General features: G+C 38.5%; 1 protein-coding gene across 1 annotated transcript in view; it reads right to left on the reverse strand.

The window, feature by feature from the left end:
- EPB41L4A (erythrocyte membrane protein band 4.1 like 4A) overlaps positions 1-15,338 on the reverse strand; it is a 113,846-nt gene that overhangs the window by 4,739 nt on the left and 93,769 nt on the right. Inside the window, exons 16-20 of the mRNA XM_054004267.1 lie at positions 14,353-14,400; positions 10,115-10,192; positions 5,605-5,724; positions 970-1,017; positions 299-367 (exon numbers count right to left, since the gene is read on the reverse strand). Of these exons, the coding sequence (XP_053860242.1) occupies positions 299-367; positions 970-1,017; positions 5,605-5,724; positions 10,115-10,192; positions 14,353-14,400 (363 nt within the window). The remainder of the gene's footprint in view (positions 1-298; positions 368-969; positions 1,018-5,604; positions 5,725-10,114; positions 10,193-14,352; positions 14,401-15,338) is intronic.

Consider the following 15,338-nt stretch of genomic DNA (forward strand, 5'->3'; position numbering starts at 1 on the left):
CTAGCATAGGGAGACATACAGAACCTACAGACAGGTTGATGAGTGTGTGGGAGAGATTAGGAGAGATTAAGATTTTTTTTTTCTTATTTTGAAAAGGAAAAATATTTGATTTTAAGATTATTAAGTATCCCCACCCAACCCATAATGGGGGAGTATTTGGAATAGATATGAGCATATAGATTATATATAAACCCATACCTATTTCAGTAGGACAGAGTTCACAGTAAAGTAAGAAAAGTGGGCCTTTATATTCACAAAAAAAAAAAAAAAAAAAAAAAAAAATCTGACATAAACTCACTCTACTTTAGTGTATGGAATTTCTTTCAATTGCTCCTCGGATAGGCCAGATGGATCCACAAGCTCCTTCCTATAAAGGATCAGGAAAAGTAAAATATGTAACAGTAACTGTGAAGTGCAAAATTTTTTTTTATATTTGGCTGAAAAGATTTACTAAAACAAGCTGTTGTCAGCCCTGAAGCTAACTTGACATCAAAATAGGACACCTATTTTGAAATAAGTGTAACTTCACCTTGATTGCGTCAACTGCGTGTCTCATCCTGTTCCACCTTCTTCTCACCTCCCTGCAAATCTGATCTTGTCGCCTCAGAATATCATAAACATTATGTGTGCTAAACACATAAATAAAAGTGAATATGCTTTGGAATTGCTAAATATCTTCCTAAGCGGTAATGGAGTGTCATGCTAAAAGTGTCAATATTGACATTTTGGAAGCCACATAGGAATAAATCTCTAAAATGATGTATTGTTCTTTAATAATTCATTTAAATACAATGGTCATCTTTATTCATTGCACTCAGTGACCTGCAGTATATTCTATACACAGGAGGTCATTAACATACACATAATTTACTGAAACTAAATCAGTGTAGTGCCACAGTGGAGGGGAATTGAATAACTACATTAAAGGCAAACCAAGCATCTCTCAGACCCTACAAGGACCATACTTACTGAATATGTTTCCACAGTTCTTCTTTAGCTTGTACATCTGGGCTTCTCCTATAAATATCAACAAAGACAACAAAGGCTCAGCTGTGAAAACCATCATCTGACATGTCACCTATTTATGGACTTAAATATTTTAGCAAGTATTTAATTCACATGTAAAGAACTTACCAAAGATGGTAATCTCCTACATAGAGATGTAGCAAAGCAAGCCTGAGGGGCATGTTTAGTATTTTCTACTAAATCACAGAATGCATGTTTCTAATGATAACCTCTTTATTTTTACTTTTCTTTTCCTTTTCTATTGCAAGGTAAGTGCAAAACCACCGCTGTTGTTTAAGCTGCACCTGGAATTCACCCAAACCCATTCAGAGTAAGCAAAAATTTTAGACAGTGGCAAGGACTACATTTGCATGGAGAGATCAATTATCTCTTTTCCTTGTTGTTACATAAGCTCAGTGTCAACAGCTAGACTGTTCCACGCTACCTAAGATGTGAGGGATGCAACTTTTAGACACATACAGCACACATAAACACGCCCAAAGTTTCTCAAATACTAAGTCTTACACCATCAGGTCATACAGCCTGATCTTTTTTTCTCTTAGACAAAAAGGCCTAATATATTCAAAGATGCTTTAGGAGCGATATAATCCAAATTTAGATGCTGATCAAGGAGAACAGCAGAGATCTCCATTTTTGCGCCTCTAAATGGGCTCTCACCATTACCATGTTTGGCTGATTTCCAGACTTCAGCCTAGGGATACTGTTCAGAGACATCTATATTGCAGTAAACACTATACAGCTGATGTAAAAGCAGAATATTTTGGGATGGTAATATTTTGGGATACTTTTTAGATTTTATAGGAGCAAAAATACTAGGAGATACTACTTGACTGGTTTATAAGCATCAGAGAAAGACCAAAGGGCAAAAAATAGCCTAGCATTTGTGTTTCCCTAGTAGGGTTAAAATTAATTCATCCATAACCACCTCAGGCTCCAAGGCTTTCCAGGCAGGATGATTCCCATCCTTGATAAACTGTTGTCCCTTCCAGCTCCTCAGGTTCTCATGGTGGCAACAGCTACAGCATGGGTGGTTTACAGTCCATTTGTTGTCTGTGTTCAGAGCTTTTTAAAGATTCCTTGGGTTTCTGTTTATTATAATGCATTTAGTTTTCTCTGATTTTCACTTCTATCAGTGCCTCCTGCTTTCTGTGTACAATACCAGCTCCAGATATTTTGCTCTGTGATCTCTGCCATTTTCCCTCTTTCCATCCCTGCAAATACACTAATAATAAAGACTTTGCTGTACAATACCAATTTAGCAGTATGGCATCCCATGATAAAAAAAGGAAAAAAAAATATAAAAATGCTAAATACAGTACTCCTAATACTCCTTCACCCCTCTTGCATTTACTTCTCTTTATTACATCTGTCCAGACTGCTTTTAACTCCCTGATGCAGTAAATGCAGTGGCATTTAACAGCCTTTCTCACCCCTCAGTTTTGAACTTTCTGCCCCCATGTAGCTTCCTGCTTACAAAATAGCAGCTGCAAACCCTGCAATCACCCTGGGGGTGGAAAGATAGGCATCCTCTTCTGAGGCTGAATAATCAGACAGTGGGGGATGTGAAAGCTCCCCGGAAAATGCCAGCTTCTCCAGGGAGGCTTTGTCATGCTTACAAGCCCTAGTTTGCCCGGGGAAGCAAAGCCCCAAGGTCGCTCCCTAACCCAGGACCCGCACAAAGCAGGGTATTGTACGCACCACTGACCCATTTGATCAGCTCGTGGCTTTTACTTATTCATGGAAATACAGCAGTTCAGGACCTGGCCTTAAGTCTCAAGTATCACAAAGCATCGTGTGAAGCCCCACCGACAGTAAGAAATACTAATTTGTGCGGCAGCATGGAAAGAGAGTGGCTAAATAAGAAGACATCTTCACTTCTCCACTTTCTGGGAACTGTGCCTCCTGCTTTCTGTGACCAGCTCCAGGTATTTTTCTCTGTGATCTCTGTCATTTTCCTTCTTTCCATCCCTGCAATTACACTAATAATAAAGACTTTGCTGTACAATACCAATTTAGCAGTATGGCATATCATGGAAAAAAAAAGAAAGAAAAAGAAAAAAGGGCTAAATACAATGAATCCTCAGAGCAAACTTCTCTTAGACTTCACATCCTGCAACTAGTTTTTTTCCATCTGTTTAAGAAGTTACCATACTGGGATAACCTTACAGCATTTATTCAGGTTAGCTCCCCACCAAAGAATATAAAGAAATATGATGCAGATAAAGTAACTTAATTAAGGCATTTTCTTTCCAAAGGCCTGTTCCCCTTCCTTTGAAAGCCAAACGACAGAAAGTTTACAAAATAAAAGTGAAATGTAAGATGAAATGTAGATATTGCATATACTGCATAGGACATTCATGTTTGTATGGTTCTTAAGAGCCCACAACAAAGCAATTCTTCTGTTAAATCTTTAAAGCCAGATCACAATCCCCCTGTTACTTTGTTTTAATCTTTTTACTGTGAATTTTTTTTAGAACTCACTGGTTTGATATATAGGACTCATACTGTCGTATCTCAGTATCTGAATCAATACCTTCTGGACAATTTGCATGCTAATCAGTTTCTCTAATGCACAAGAAACCTAATGGGACTTCCCAGTAAGTGATGAATCTCGTGGGGGTTTTTTTTTTGTTTATTTTTTATTTGATTTGCACAAGCTGGAACAGCTCTACACATTAATAAGGTCTACATTAATTTTTGTGCCTGCATCTGCACCCTTATTAATATTTGAGTTTGAGTCAAAAATGATAAATCTAAATAGCCATGGAATTTTATGGCCATTCTTCTTAATTAGAAAAAGCCCTTTGGCTACACGGATGTTTTACATGAACTCTTGAAAATAAACCCTGTGGAACTAGAATTGGGAGCTCTCTGCATTTGCTTATTCCTTTAGGAGAAAGAAAGGTTAAATTCCTGTCAAATACTTTTACTCCCAAGACCAAGGAGACACCACCATACCACCACGAATGATTGATATTACTCATTATCAAGCAAATGAAATGGACTGTGCCAGGCACAGTAACAAACATTCCAGACACTACTTCACCTATCCAAAGGGAAGCTCTAGTTACAAATGCAATAATGGACTTACTGTGAAAGAATTACCTTTTCTACTAAATTTAAGGGTTTGTATCAATTTTTAAACGGGCAAGTTGAAATGACCATTTGACAACATTTAAAACCAAAACAACCATAATCTATGGAATTATGTTTCCTTTTCTTCTGAACTGTATCCAGTCAAGTAAACAAGCTGAGCAAAACTAAATTAAATACATTCTCTTTTCATGTACTACATGCTAACAGTTAAATGCCTTTTACTAATTTATTTTCAAAAATTAATTTGGGCTTATTTAATTGTCAGTTTGTTTGGTTTTGTGCGGCTTATTTAACTGGAGAGTGTGATATAAAGGGATAGCAAAAGGAAATGAGAAGCCTTCCAAAATCTTCAGGACTTCCTAATTTCTTTGCTTCCTCCAGGACCTTTGCTTTCTAAGTTAGATGCTTAACATCTATGTGTTTTTGCTAAAAGTAGTTTAAATGAAATATAACTCCAAATGTCACTGTGCTGGAAAATCAAAGCCATTTCATAAGTTAAGTTAACCACAAGAGGGAACCCGTGCTGTCCAAACAACGAGATTTACCTGGCCTGTGGGGAGAAAAAAAAAGTCGGCTACAAATGTAATGTAACCATTATTAATGGAGTACATTTCCTACTTTACAGCACTTTCTGTATATAATAAAACAAACCAAAATCAAATTTAATCAACTGTATTCGCTGGATTCCATACAAGTAAGCTTTAATAATCTTGAAGTTTAGTAATATATCATTGTACAATTCCACCTAATAACACATGACTTTTGTGCAGCTGAAAGTGAACAAGTCTGTACAAAGCCTGTTAAAGAAGAAATTCCAGTATTTGGACCTTTAAAGGTAAATTCTGCTCCTCATAAAGAAATAAAACTCTGCACTATAAAACTGGAGACAGCAATGAGTTCTATCAATATGGACAACAGGCTGTAAGCAGGAACAGCAGTGCCTGGCATTACGGCTCCATCATGGAAATCATGACATTGGGATGCAATATACCACTGACTGCGGCTTGTCAGGGATAATTTGACATGGAAACATGAACAGCTGCTTTTGGCTGGAACACCACTGCAGATATTATATGATTAAACAGGTGTGCATGTATTCCATGAAAATGTTTGCAGCTATCAAGTAAAATCTCAATGCTTCCACAGACATGCTGCCCAGAAAAGAGGAATCACTGTACCCATTACAGAACTAATGTTCAATGAGCCACAGAACCATCCAGGACTTATTCCCAAGTGATGGACAGAGTTTCTCAGCAGCTTTGTTACAAAGCCCTCTCTGCATTATTTGTGCCCTAGAATTCAAATCACTAAACAAAGGCAATTTGACCACAAAGACAAATCTTCTAATGTGGGAGTATGCCACATGAAAATCTCTGCTCCTCAGCAGCTGAGGGCCACCGCCACAATGGAGATATTCCTCCTGCTCTTTAACACGATTAAACTGCCTTAATTTACACATCAAAGGGTGCAAGGGTTACATACGATCGAGATCTGTGCCTGGATCGCCGGTAGTTTGGATCTGCCTGGGTTTTCCCCTTCTGCCGCCGCAGCACAGCTTCCCACTGAGGAGCCGAGTCAACCATATCATTCTCCTGCCGCAGCCTGTGAAGGAGATACCAAGAGTTTAGTCTGAGAGCTCTGAGCACTGGATGCTCTGAGAAGCAATGGGGTATTTCCACTCCCACCCCCCAAAAACTTCAGCTTCTGCAATGTTGTACTTAACCTTTCATCTTGCTAAATTTTAACTAATGCTCCCAAACTGCTTTAAAGTGTAAGAACTATATAAAAGAAAACTCACTGATTTATTATTTAGAAACAGTACGAGCCCAGAATTTAACAACCCATGCCTTTAAGGACAGACCCACAACTTGCATTCTTCTTCCCAGTCCAAGCCAAACATCTGGAATTTTTTCCCTGTTTACATATTCCACTCTACCTCATCTCCACCAAATGGGAGACCCACATCATGATACAAGTTCTATTACAACTTTCAGAAGCACTTTACTGCAGCATGCACCTTCCTAGCATCCAGGAAAAAATCTGCTTGGTGAGCCCCCACTCAGAAGAATCATTCTTTCATCCCAACCTGCAACAAAGCTCAGAATGCATGCAGATCTCCATGGCACTCCTTCTGCACCATCCCCTGAGGCTTTGATCCCTGTCATGGCTTGTGTGGATCTAAATGACATGCTGTGCTTTTTATTTCTTCCTTTTTTATTTGGTTTCTTTAAAATCAGTTAATTCATTAATGGAATTCATTACAGATTGAGCCAAATATCAAAATCCTGTCAACACAGCACATTTGTTAGCAGGCTGCAGTAATTCCACAATGCCACAGCCCTCTAGGCAGCCAGGCAGTGCTTGACCAAAGTTCCATAGATGCTTCCCACAGTTTTGAGGTTGCACATATGACTTTTGGGATGAAATGCTAAGGTGATGGAGCAAATGGATATGCTTGGTCACAGCAGTGAATTTAAAATTCAGCAGAGATTCCAAAACATCTCTGGAAAATACCACCCAAGTGTGGATTGTCTGATCGGATGGTATGACTGGGATACTGGAGAAACCAGAGGGAAGACTGACAGGTACAACAAACAAAGAAGCCAACAGAGATAAAGGGATTACACTGGAGACATAGGCAATGCAAAGTATGTTGTTGTTGCTCCTCACTTCAGATGTAGTTTTCTCTTTGAGTTTTGAATTATATCAGGCTAAACCAGCTACACAGGCTTCTGCTTTTCCTTTAATCAGATCTTCTCTCACATGCATAATGAATTTTGAGCTCAATCCCCAGCTACTGTAAACAGCCACAACTCTACCAAATGGTATGAAGCATCTGGAGAAGACTGCAACCTCAGGTTTTGATTTCTAAGCAAATCTTTTTAAATCTGTAATCTGCTGACAGGTATTAACATAAACTTCTATCTAAGGATTTAGTAGAAAGACTCACACAGCAGCAAGTAATGAGTTGAGATTTTCATCCCAAATAATCCAATTTGTACAAACAGCAATCATCTCATATGCTATAGACACAACCAACTGCCTCCCACAATGGCAGTCACTTGCACAAAAGTACTGAAAATCTAAATATATAAAGTTAGCATAAAACGAGTAGTGTCAGTGCACTCTAAGTACTGTTGCACCATGGCAGAACTCTATTAGATGGAGACATGAAGAAACAAAACATACATTTTGCAGCTGCAAAGAAAGATAGTATGCTTACATTTAACAAAGTAAAAGATGACCAAGGTACCACAATCTCTACATGAAATTCATTATTTGAATGCAGTGTTCAAATTCTAATAATTTTGGGGCAAATTTTTTAGGTTTTTGGAGACAGAAATGACAAAAAAATGCTGAAAGAAGTTTAGCTCAATCCTAAATCTCTTAATTTCTATTAATCCTAAATCCTAAATTCTAAATTTCTATTTGAAGGTACTTTTGAATAAAAACTGTTGCCCTTGTACTGAAAGCCCATTACAGTTTTCGTTTCAAACTTTTCACTGAGCACTGGCACAGGTTGCCCAGAGAGGTGGCAGTGTCTCCATACTTGGGGATACTGAAAAGCTGGATGGGAATGATCCTGCACCACCAGCTCTTGGCAGCCCTGCTGGAGCAGTGGTCACACCAGATGACACCCAGAGGTCTCTGCCAGCCTCAACCATTCAGTCACTCTCTGATTCCAATCAGATGCATCTTCTAAGTGTAGAAGGAAAGCATACTTCAGTACACACTGTCTGCTCCTTTTATATATTTCTATCTACACAATAAATTTGGACCATAGGATTGAAAATGCAAATGCATTTCTTCTGTGATTGAAATACGCTCATCACAGGTTCTTCTTCACTTTCATATGAACATCTGCTTAGGAGAAAACATTTACATAATGGAGTGAAACCTCAAAGATTGAGATATGGTAAAACATTTTCCCCAAGATTTTTCTAGTTTTCTACCTTCTCATCTACATTTCTAGTTTTCTCTGATAATTTGTTTTCTTCTGGCAAATAGTTCATAGTGATGTCTTGTCATGTGAACCATATATTCTACTCTACTATGATCAGAAGCAGACTTCTTTGGTTAACGTGAATATTCACTCATTTTATTCCAATAAAATAAACCAATTTTGTTTCTTCTTGTGTCAGGGACTTGATTATTGTACTGGGAAATAAATTGTAATCATTTATGCAACAGCAGAAACTTCAGTAACAGCAGTTGCAAGCCTGGTTATAATGTCTTATTTAACCCTGCTAGGGCTAGCTCATCTCTGAAAACAGGAAAGCTGCTCAAAGCCTCTGACCTTCCAGCTTGTTATGTTCCTGCTATGGATGCTAACAAAATGCAGAAATTCATTATGACTGGTGGTTTTCCTGCACCTGCTCACAAGGAACAAGTCTTAGACTTCCAACTCATTTAGTACTTGTTTAATCTAACACTGATAATGGTTTTTTTTCTGGTCAGATTTCAAGTGATCACCTAAGAACAAGAGATGCTGAAACATTAACATTTTTGTTGCATCTTCCATTTCTGAAAACATGAAAAACTTAGAAACAAACAAAAAATTTTGATTTTTTTTTTTAAATTTTTTTTTTTCCATTAAGTGAGGAAGCGTAGGTAAAGGCCCTTTCATTCTTCAAAAAATGAAAAGCAGTACTTAATCCTTCTTACAATTCAGTGTTTATATTGCCAGGAGTTCTTAAAAACATTCTTGTGGTCAGTCTCTAATTTCTTTCACTTGCTTGTGGAGCTCCCTGCACAAGGAGTTTCACAAGAGGAAAAAAAAACCTGGCAAGAGTGTTCTAGGAAAAAGGGATACAATATACCATTTACTGCTGATCACTGAAACTACACTCAGCATGTCATTTAAACTTCAGCTGAGAAACAAACCTTCCATGCACACTAGGTTATTGTTAGCCACGTACAAGACTGTGCTATAATTTAGGCAAGCTTCAAAGAAATCTCATGTCTCAGATGTGCTTTATGCCATCCCATGTGAGTGTCACAATGATTTTTTAACATTTCTTTAACTACTGCAAGTCATGCTGAAAATGTAATTATACTGCATATTCCTGCTGCACTATCTAGCATGCAATTATTTCTCAGCGCTTCCAGAGAGCTGGAAATCATTTATCACTCAATATAAGACATGAAGAAATTATGGCATCTCATGCAGACAGTAACTTAGAAACTTTGCCTTAAAACAGTTCCTCTTTTGTCTAGCTATGTTTCTCTTGCACTGTGTTTATGCAATATGAGGAAATTCTATGTACTTTTAAAAAGTATATTTTCAGAAACACCTTCAGGATGTTGTGATCTCCAGTGCAACACAAAATACACAGCTTTGAAAGGAATTTATAAGAAATCAGTAGTTATGCCATCTTTTTCATACCAGCAGCAAGAAAAATAGAATGTATAAATCAGGACTTGTTAGCATCACTTGATAAGAACTATTGCTGTCCTTTTAAAACTTGATGCTATACACATTTTGGGTTTGGGCCCACACCTGACATTTTGGAAAACAAAATCTTTATACAATCAAATACATGAATTTAAAAACAACACTGAGATTCATATCCACTAAAAATATTTTTACTTCTCAACAGCTTATTTTCTGCTTGAAAAAATCTGCACTTGAATTTGTGAGGTAAAAGTATATGCTGATAATATCATTATAAGATATTATCCACTTTATTTGCATTTATACTGCAAGACTTTTGTAAGTGTGGCCTGTACTTGATCTTGTGGTTCATTACTGAGCTCTTCCCAAGCAGCAGGAGGGCAGACATTCATTGCATACAACTGTGATGATGTATTCTGGCAATTATTGCTCTTCTTATTCAGAAAAGGGTACCTGGCAGTACAACCTGGTTGCCTCAGGAGGACTGTATACAAATAAAGTATGTTAGATCCCTTCTTACTAGGTTTATCTGAGAAAAGTCCATCTCCATTTGTCTGTTTCATGTTTCCCCGTCAAAAATATTTAATATATTGTCACCTGTTTCTCTTCTTCCGATGCTCTCTGTTGGAATTTTCGGATTCACTGCCACTGCTGGTATTACAACGGGACCGTGACCTGGAGAAGAGAAAAGCAACATCTCAGGACAAATTTATCTACTAACACCAGAATTATTGCAGTGCTAAATGAGGAAAGAATAACACTGTAAAGACATTACTCAGAAAATCAGAATTAAAAGACTCTGGAGGGCTTGTCTACACCTGCAAGTCATATTATCTTTTACTTATTAACTGATTGGGAAGCACTGCTTCAAAAGTAGTACATCCAGAGTGTAGTATCAGGTGAGTGCTATTTTAATTTTGAATAATTTCACTGTTTCATTTATTTTTTAAAATGTTTATTATTTTATCAGCATTCCTCAGCATTCTTTTTGCATGTGCCACATCAATTTGTTTCTTGGAGGTGTGAAATGTTTCATATCTAATCTGCATGGCTCTCTTCTTCTTGCACATTCTGGTACACCCAACAGAAATGATACAGAATTTTGTGTTTGCAAGCAAAACAAAATGCTCACATAATATTCTATTCCCCTCAACTTCCATCCTGTAAGTTCCTATGCCCTCAGTCTATGGAGTCTGTTCTCCTATACCTCCTAAATTAGAAAACCATTAGTTCAAATATCTCCCACTGAAACAAAAATGTGCTATAAGAACAGGACAGCTAAAGTCTAGGAAAATCAGCTCAGCCAGCTTGTCAGAAGGAAATGTCAGGCGGCCTGGAAGAAACACCAGTAGCACGTCTGCTACTGAGCAGCAGAGTCTGCTGCTCTTCATGGAGAAAAAAGAAGGCTGTGCTACCTACAGGCAAACTCCTCTCTACTACCTGAGACCCTTAAATCCGTGATTGCATTTTGGAGCACACAGACCAGCTGTCAGGGCCTAGAATCCAGGACTCTGCCACTCTACCACTAGCTAGATTCTAAAGACTGGCACTCTCATTAAAATCTGGTTTGGATCGTTTGTTCTTTAGTGTGAGGATGGTCTCGGAATGGTTGGATTTGATGATCTGAAAAAGGTCCTTCCCAACCTGAATATTTCTGTGATTCCATGAACACCCCCAAAGACAGACGTGTTTCTCTACTATACTGACAGCCCAGCTGATTAATGAGGAAAGCTGGCTGATATTTACAGGAGCTAGTCTACAAGGATTTAGGCTGTCTGGAATTGGAATTGGTGATGGTTTTGCTGCAATGGAAAATAGAATTTTTCTTCTGAGTTCTCTGGCCATGAAATAGGAGCTATAAGGGGATACATATTTTCTTATGCCTCCTGACTTTTCTTTTGCTCTTTGATAGCTAATATTTGTAAGAGGACAGATTCATTAAACTACATCTCAAACAAGACAAGGAGAGAAAGCAGTTTCTTAGGTGTAAGTAACAGGGAAGGGGAAGGGAAGCATTTAATTCCCTTTACTTCCTACAAGGTAGGAAGTTCCTGACTAGTTCACTGCATGTTCTAACGGTTTAGGAAGAAGAGCCCAAACAGGATGAGAGAAGATTGTTCCCAGGGAACAGAACAGATGCAGCATGGAGCTGTTCTATCTGGTCAGGCACACACCACTCTGCTTTCCACACGACTAGCACTAAATAACCAGGACACTGTTACAGTTGTCATTCTGACACACCTGAGAGCCTCATGAAATTCTCTATAATACCAGTGAATTATGGTTGCCTCCAACAAATTGCTGAGTCTTTAAATTCCCTGGTTCTCTCCCCTCTTCTAAATTAGGAAATCATTAGCTCAAATAGCTCCCACTCAAACAAAAATGTCTTAGAATAATAGGACAGCTAATGTCTAGGAACTGGAAGAGGAGTCAGTCCAGCTTGCCTGAAGGGAATAAATTTGGCAAAGTGAAATCTCCCCCAGAGAAGGAGCTTCTCCCTGTTGGAAAAGACACCAAGTTTATTTTTTTTTTTTTTTTTTTAATAGCTTTAGTCAGGTTTGTTCGCCTTTGCCCCGGGGGAAGGGAATCGAAGTTTTTTTCAGGGCATTGTTCCACTAGGCAAGGCCTGATGAACTTAACATCTTAACAGACTGGGAGTAGCACAGAAGAAACACAAAAGATAATAACCATCAATGACCATTAATGACCATCAACTCTAAACATCAACCGTGGCATGGTCAGAGACACCTGGTCTGGGAAAGGAAAGATAGGAGTGAGGACCAAATTAGCTTTGAAGGTGAACAAATTCATATCCAATAGAAAACCAAATATTGAGAACCACATAACTTGGAACCAATGAATGTTGAACCAATGAATCTCTATGGGTTTTGACTGTATAAAGTTAGTGAAAAATCTAGTAAAATGTATGTGTCATGGAATTATTTCCTCTGCACACCCAGGCTACATGAGGATGAAATTATTTCTGTTGTACATCCTGGTCAGAACTGCAGCAGACCTTACACAGCCAAAAGAAAACCTTTCCCCACCCCAGTCTTATCAGATGTTTAATAAATATACCACTAACATCAACATTAAGTCATTTGAGCAACATTCTTCTTTCACACTTCTAGGTCATTAGCATGACTCTTCTTCTACATTTTTCAGTACGGCAAGAAGTTTCTTAATGTGATTTAAGTAATTTATCTTGTAAGGTACCAAAACAGCCAAAAATCACAGTGTGGCAGGCAGAATACAAGATAAAACATTCAAATTGATCGAACTCAAGCCTTTCTCTAACTTTTCAGGAATGGAAATCTGATTCACCTTTTGGATACTGCACATCAAATTTCCTTGTGTTCCTTGTCAGGAAAGGATTTGTGGGGACACAGAAGAGCTCCTGAGCTGTCAGCTGAGTGGCAGCTGCTCATGCTTGTTGTCACAATATTATCTTTCACTGAATATTAAATATCATCTTTTACTGAACTGAATATATTACCAAAAATGGGCAGGAAAAATAAGTTTCCTAAATCAGGTGCAAGAACACCCAAGATCATCCCAATCTCTGACAATTTTAAGGTACCTTTTGTCCTTTATTCCCCTGTTTTCCTCATCATGCAATATATTTGATAATTTGCAGGTAGAATACCTATATACTCTGGCATAAGGACCAGGAAAGAAGTCATAGTCAGTTTTACAAGAGACACAACAAATACTGCCTAGGAGAGGGCTTGGAGAGCTGAAGAAAGCTCATATTCTGGCACAGTCTTTTTCTGATTAAAATGAGAGGAGAATAGCCAAATTGTGAGGAAGTGGAGGAGGTCTTTTGCAATATACAATAACAAACCTGTGGTAAGAGGTCTCTTCTGAGCACTGGGGCTTTCCACCTGAGATGCTTAACTAAATCTTCCCAGTTTTATGTGCTGGACATCACAGGACTACAACTAGCAGCTTGTAATGCTAACATCCTTCCAAAAATATTATCTCATAGTAAGTACAAAGTATGTGAGCACTTTCTCTTGGCTTCCTGTGATTGTCCCAAGATGTTTGTATCTCTGCCAGAGCTCCTTTCCCAAGCTGCTGCAGTGAATCAGATCCTGGGAGTGCCTCCTCGCCTTCCTAAGCTCCAGGAGCCTCTGACATTGAAGTGCACTCCACTGTCTCCTTATTTCAGCAGTGCAAGCAGGAGCAGAGGAGTGAGAAGAAGCACTAAACAGAGTCATGACAAGCAGATGGGGCAAAAATCTGTCAAAAGGTGAAGTTGTTGAAGGTCACACCCAAATTCACACCTGCATTTTATTTGAAATGTGATAACTAGTCAAGTCTGAAATGGGAGATGGGGGCAGGGAGGAGAAGCTTAAGAAAAATATCAAAAAGTGTGCAAGGCAGCAAGAGGACCATCAGGAGTTACATATACCTTTGCATTTACCTGTGGCAGGATAATTCATGTCAGATGATAGCACACTTGCTTGAAAACAGATTAATTAAAAGTGGGTAGGGAGGCTGGAGAAGTAAAATCAAAACTGCAGATTCAAAACCCACAAGCTAAAACTTCTGGAACTGACTTTCAGGTTGCAGATAAGCCTTAGGAAAATATCACAGGCTGCTTCTAACATGGGGTAGTAACAATGTGCTGCAAGACTCTGCTGTGATGAGGCTGTGTCACAGAGCATTTTAGCAAAGGATAAGTAATAAAGAATAAAAAGGTCATAACACAACAAACCTTTTATACATTTAGGAAGATGAGGGAGAAGGAAGGAAAGAAGGGAATGCAGTGAACCAAAATATGACCAATACCTCCAGTATCATTTCATAGCTGCTATAGATCATATATTTACCTTCTCCTTTGCTTTAAATCTGAATCTTCGCCACTGTTTTGATTTTTCCTGTGACATTAAGGAAGTTTTAATGAAACGTCATAGAGTTACTTAGTACAAATTCACAGAACTACCCATAAAAAAACTCAAAATGTTTTAAGTTTTTTCGTGGAATTTTTTTTTCCAGCATGATGTCTGGCAGAGAAAATAGGGCATGTGCTTGTTTTAAACCCTTCAGAACACCTTTACAATAAGCTTTGAAGGCATGATTCCATTCAAGCTCTCATTGCAAACCCCTGACTTGCACAATTAAGCAGATCATTCTGCTCTTTGGAGTTTCCTACCATTTCCAACATTGCAGAGCGTGGTGGTTTCCTCTTAACTCCCATAAAGGGTGCATAAACAGAACAGCTATTGTTATTAACAGCTGGAAAAGGAAAGTGCATGAATAAAACCAAGACTTAGGAAGGCATAATTAAGTTAAAATCTACCTACTATTGTCAATCTTCGAAGTCTCACATATGAGATAAGACTTTTAAAAACATTTATTCATGTGGTAGCCCAAGAGAAAACTTGCTATTGGCATGATTGTCTGTCCACTGACAAGATCAGCCCAATGCAAATCCCAGATGATAAAAACAATTTCCTGCTGCACAGTGCACAAACACTTTTCTTTTCTTGATATGAGAGAGCTTTGCATTGGACATCTCTACTCTTTTGTTTTTACAAAGCCAAACGAGCCCTTCTGACAACTAAGCTAGCAATGACCAGAAAACCTGAGCTGGTTTTGTCTGCAGTAGAGTTAGTTTTCTTCACAGTGGCAGGCATGGGACTGTGTTTTGGTGTTGTGCTGAACACAGGGCTGATAATATATATATGCTTTTGTTATTGCTGAGCAGGGACTGCACAGAGCCAAGGCCACACTGGGGAGGAGGCTGGGGGTACACGGGATGCTGGGAGGGGACACAGCCAGGACAGGTGACCCAAACAAACTGACCAAAGGGATA

This window comes from Vidua macroura, chromosome Z (genome assembly GCF_024509145.1).
Source record: "Vidua macroura isolate BioBank_ID:100142 chromosome Z, ASM2450914v1, whole genome shotgun sequence".
Lineage (NCBI taxonomy): Eukaryota > Metazoa > Chordata > Aves > Passeriformes > Viduidae > Vidua > Vidua macroura.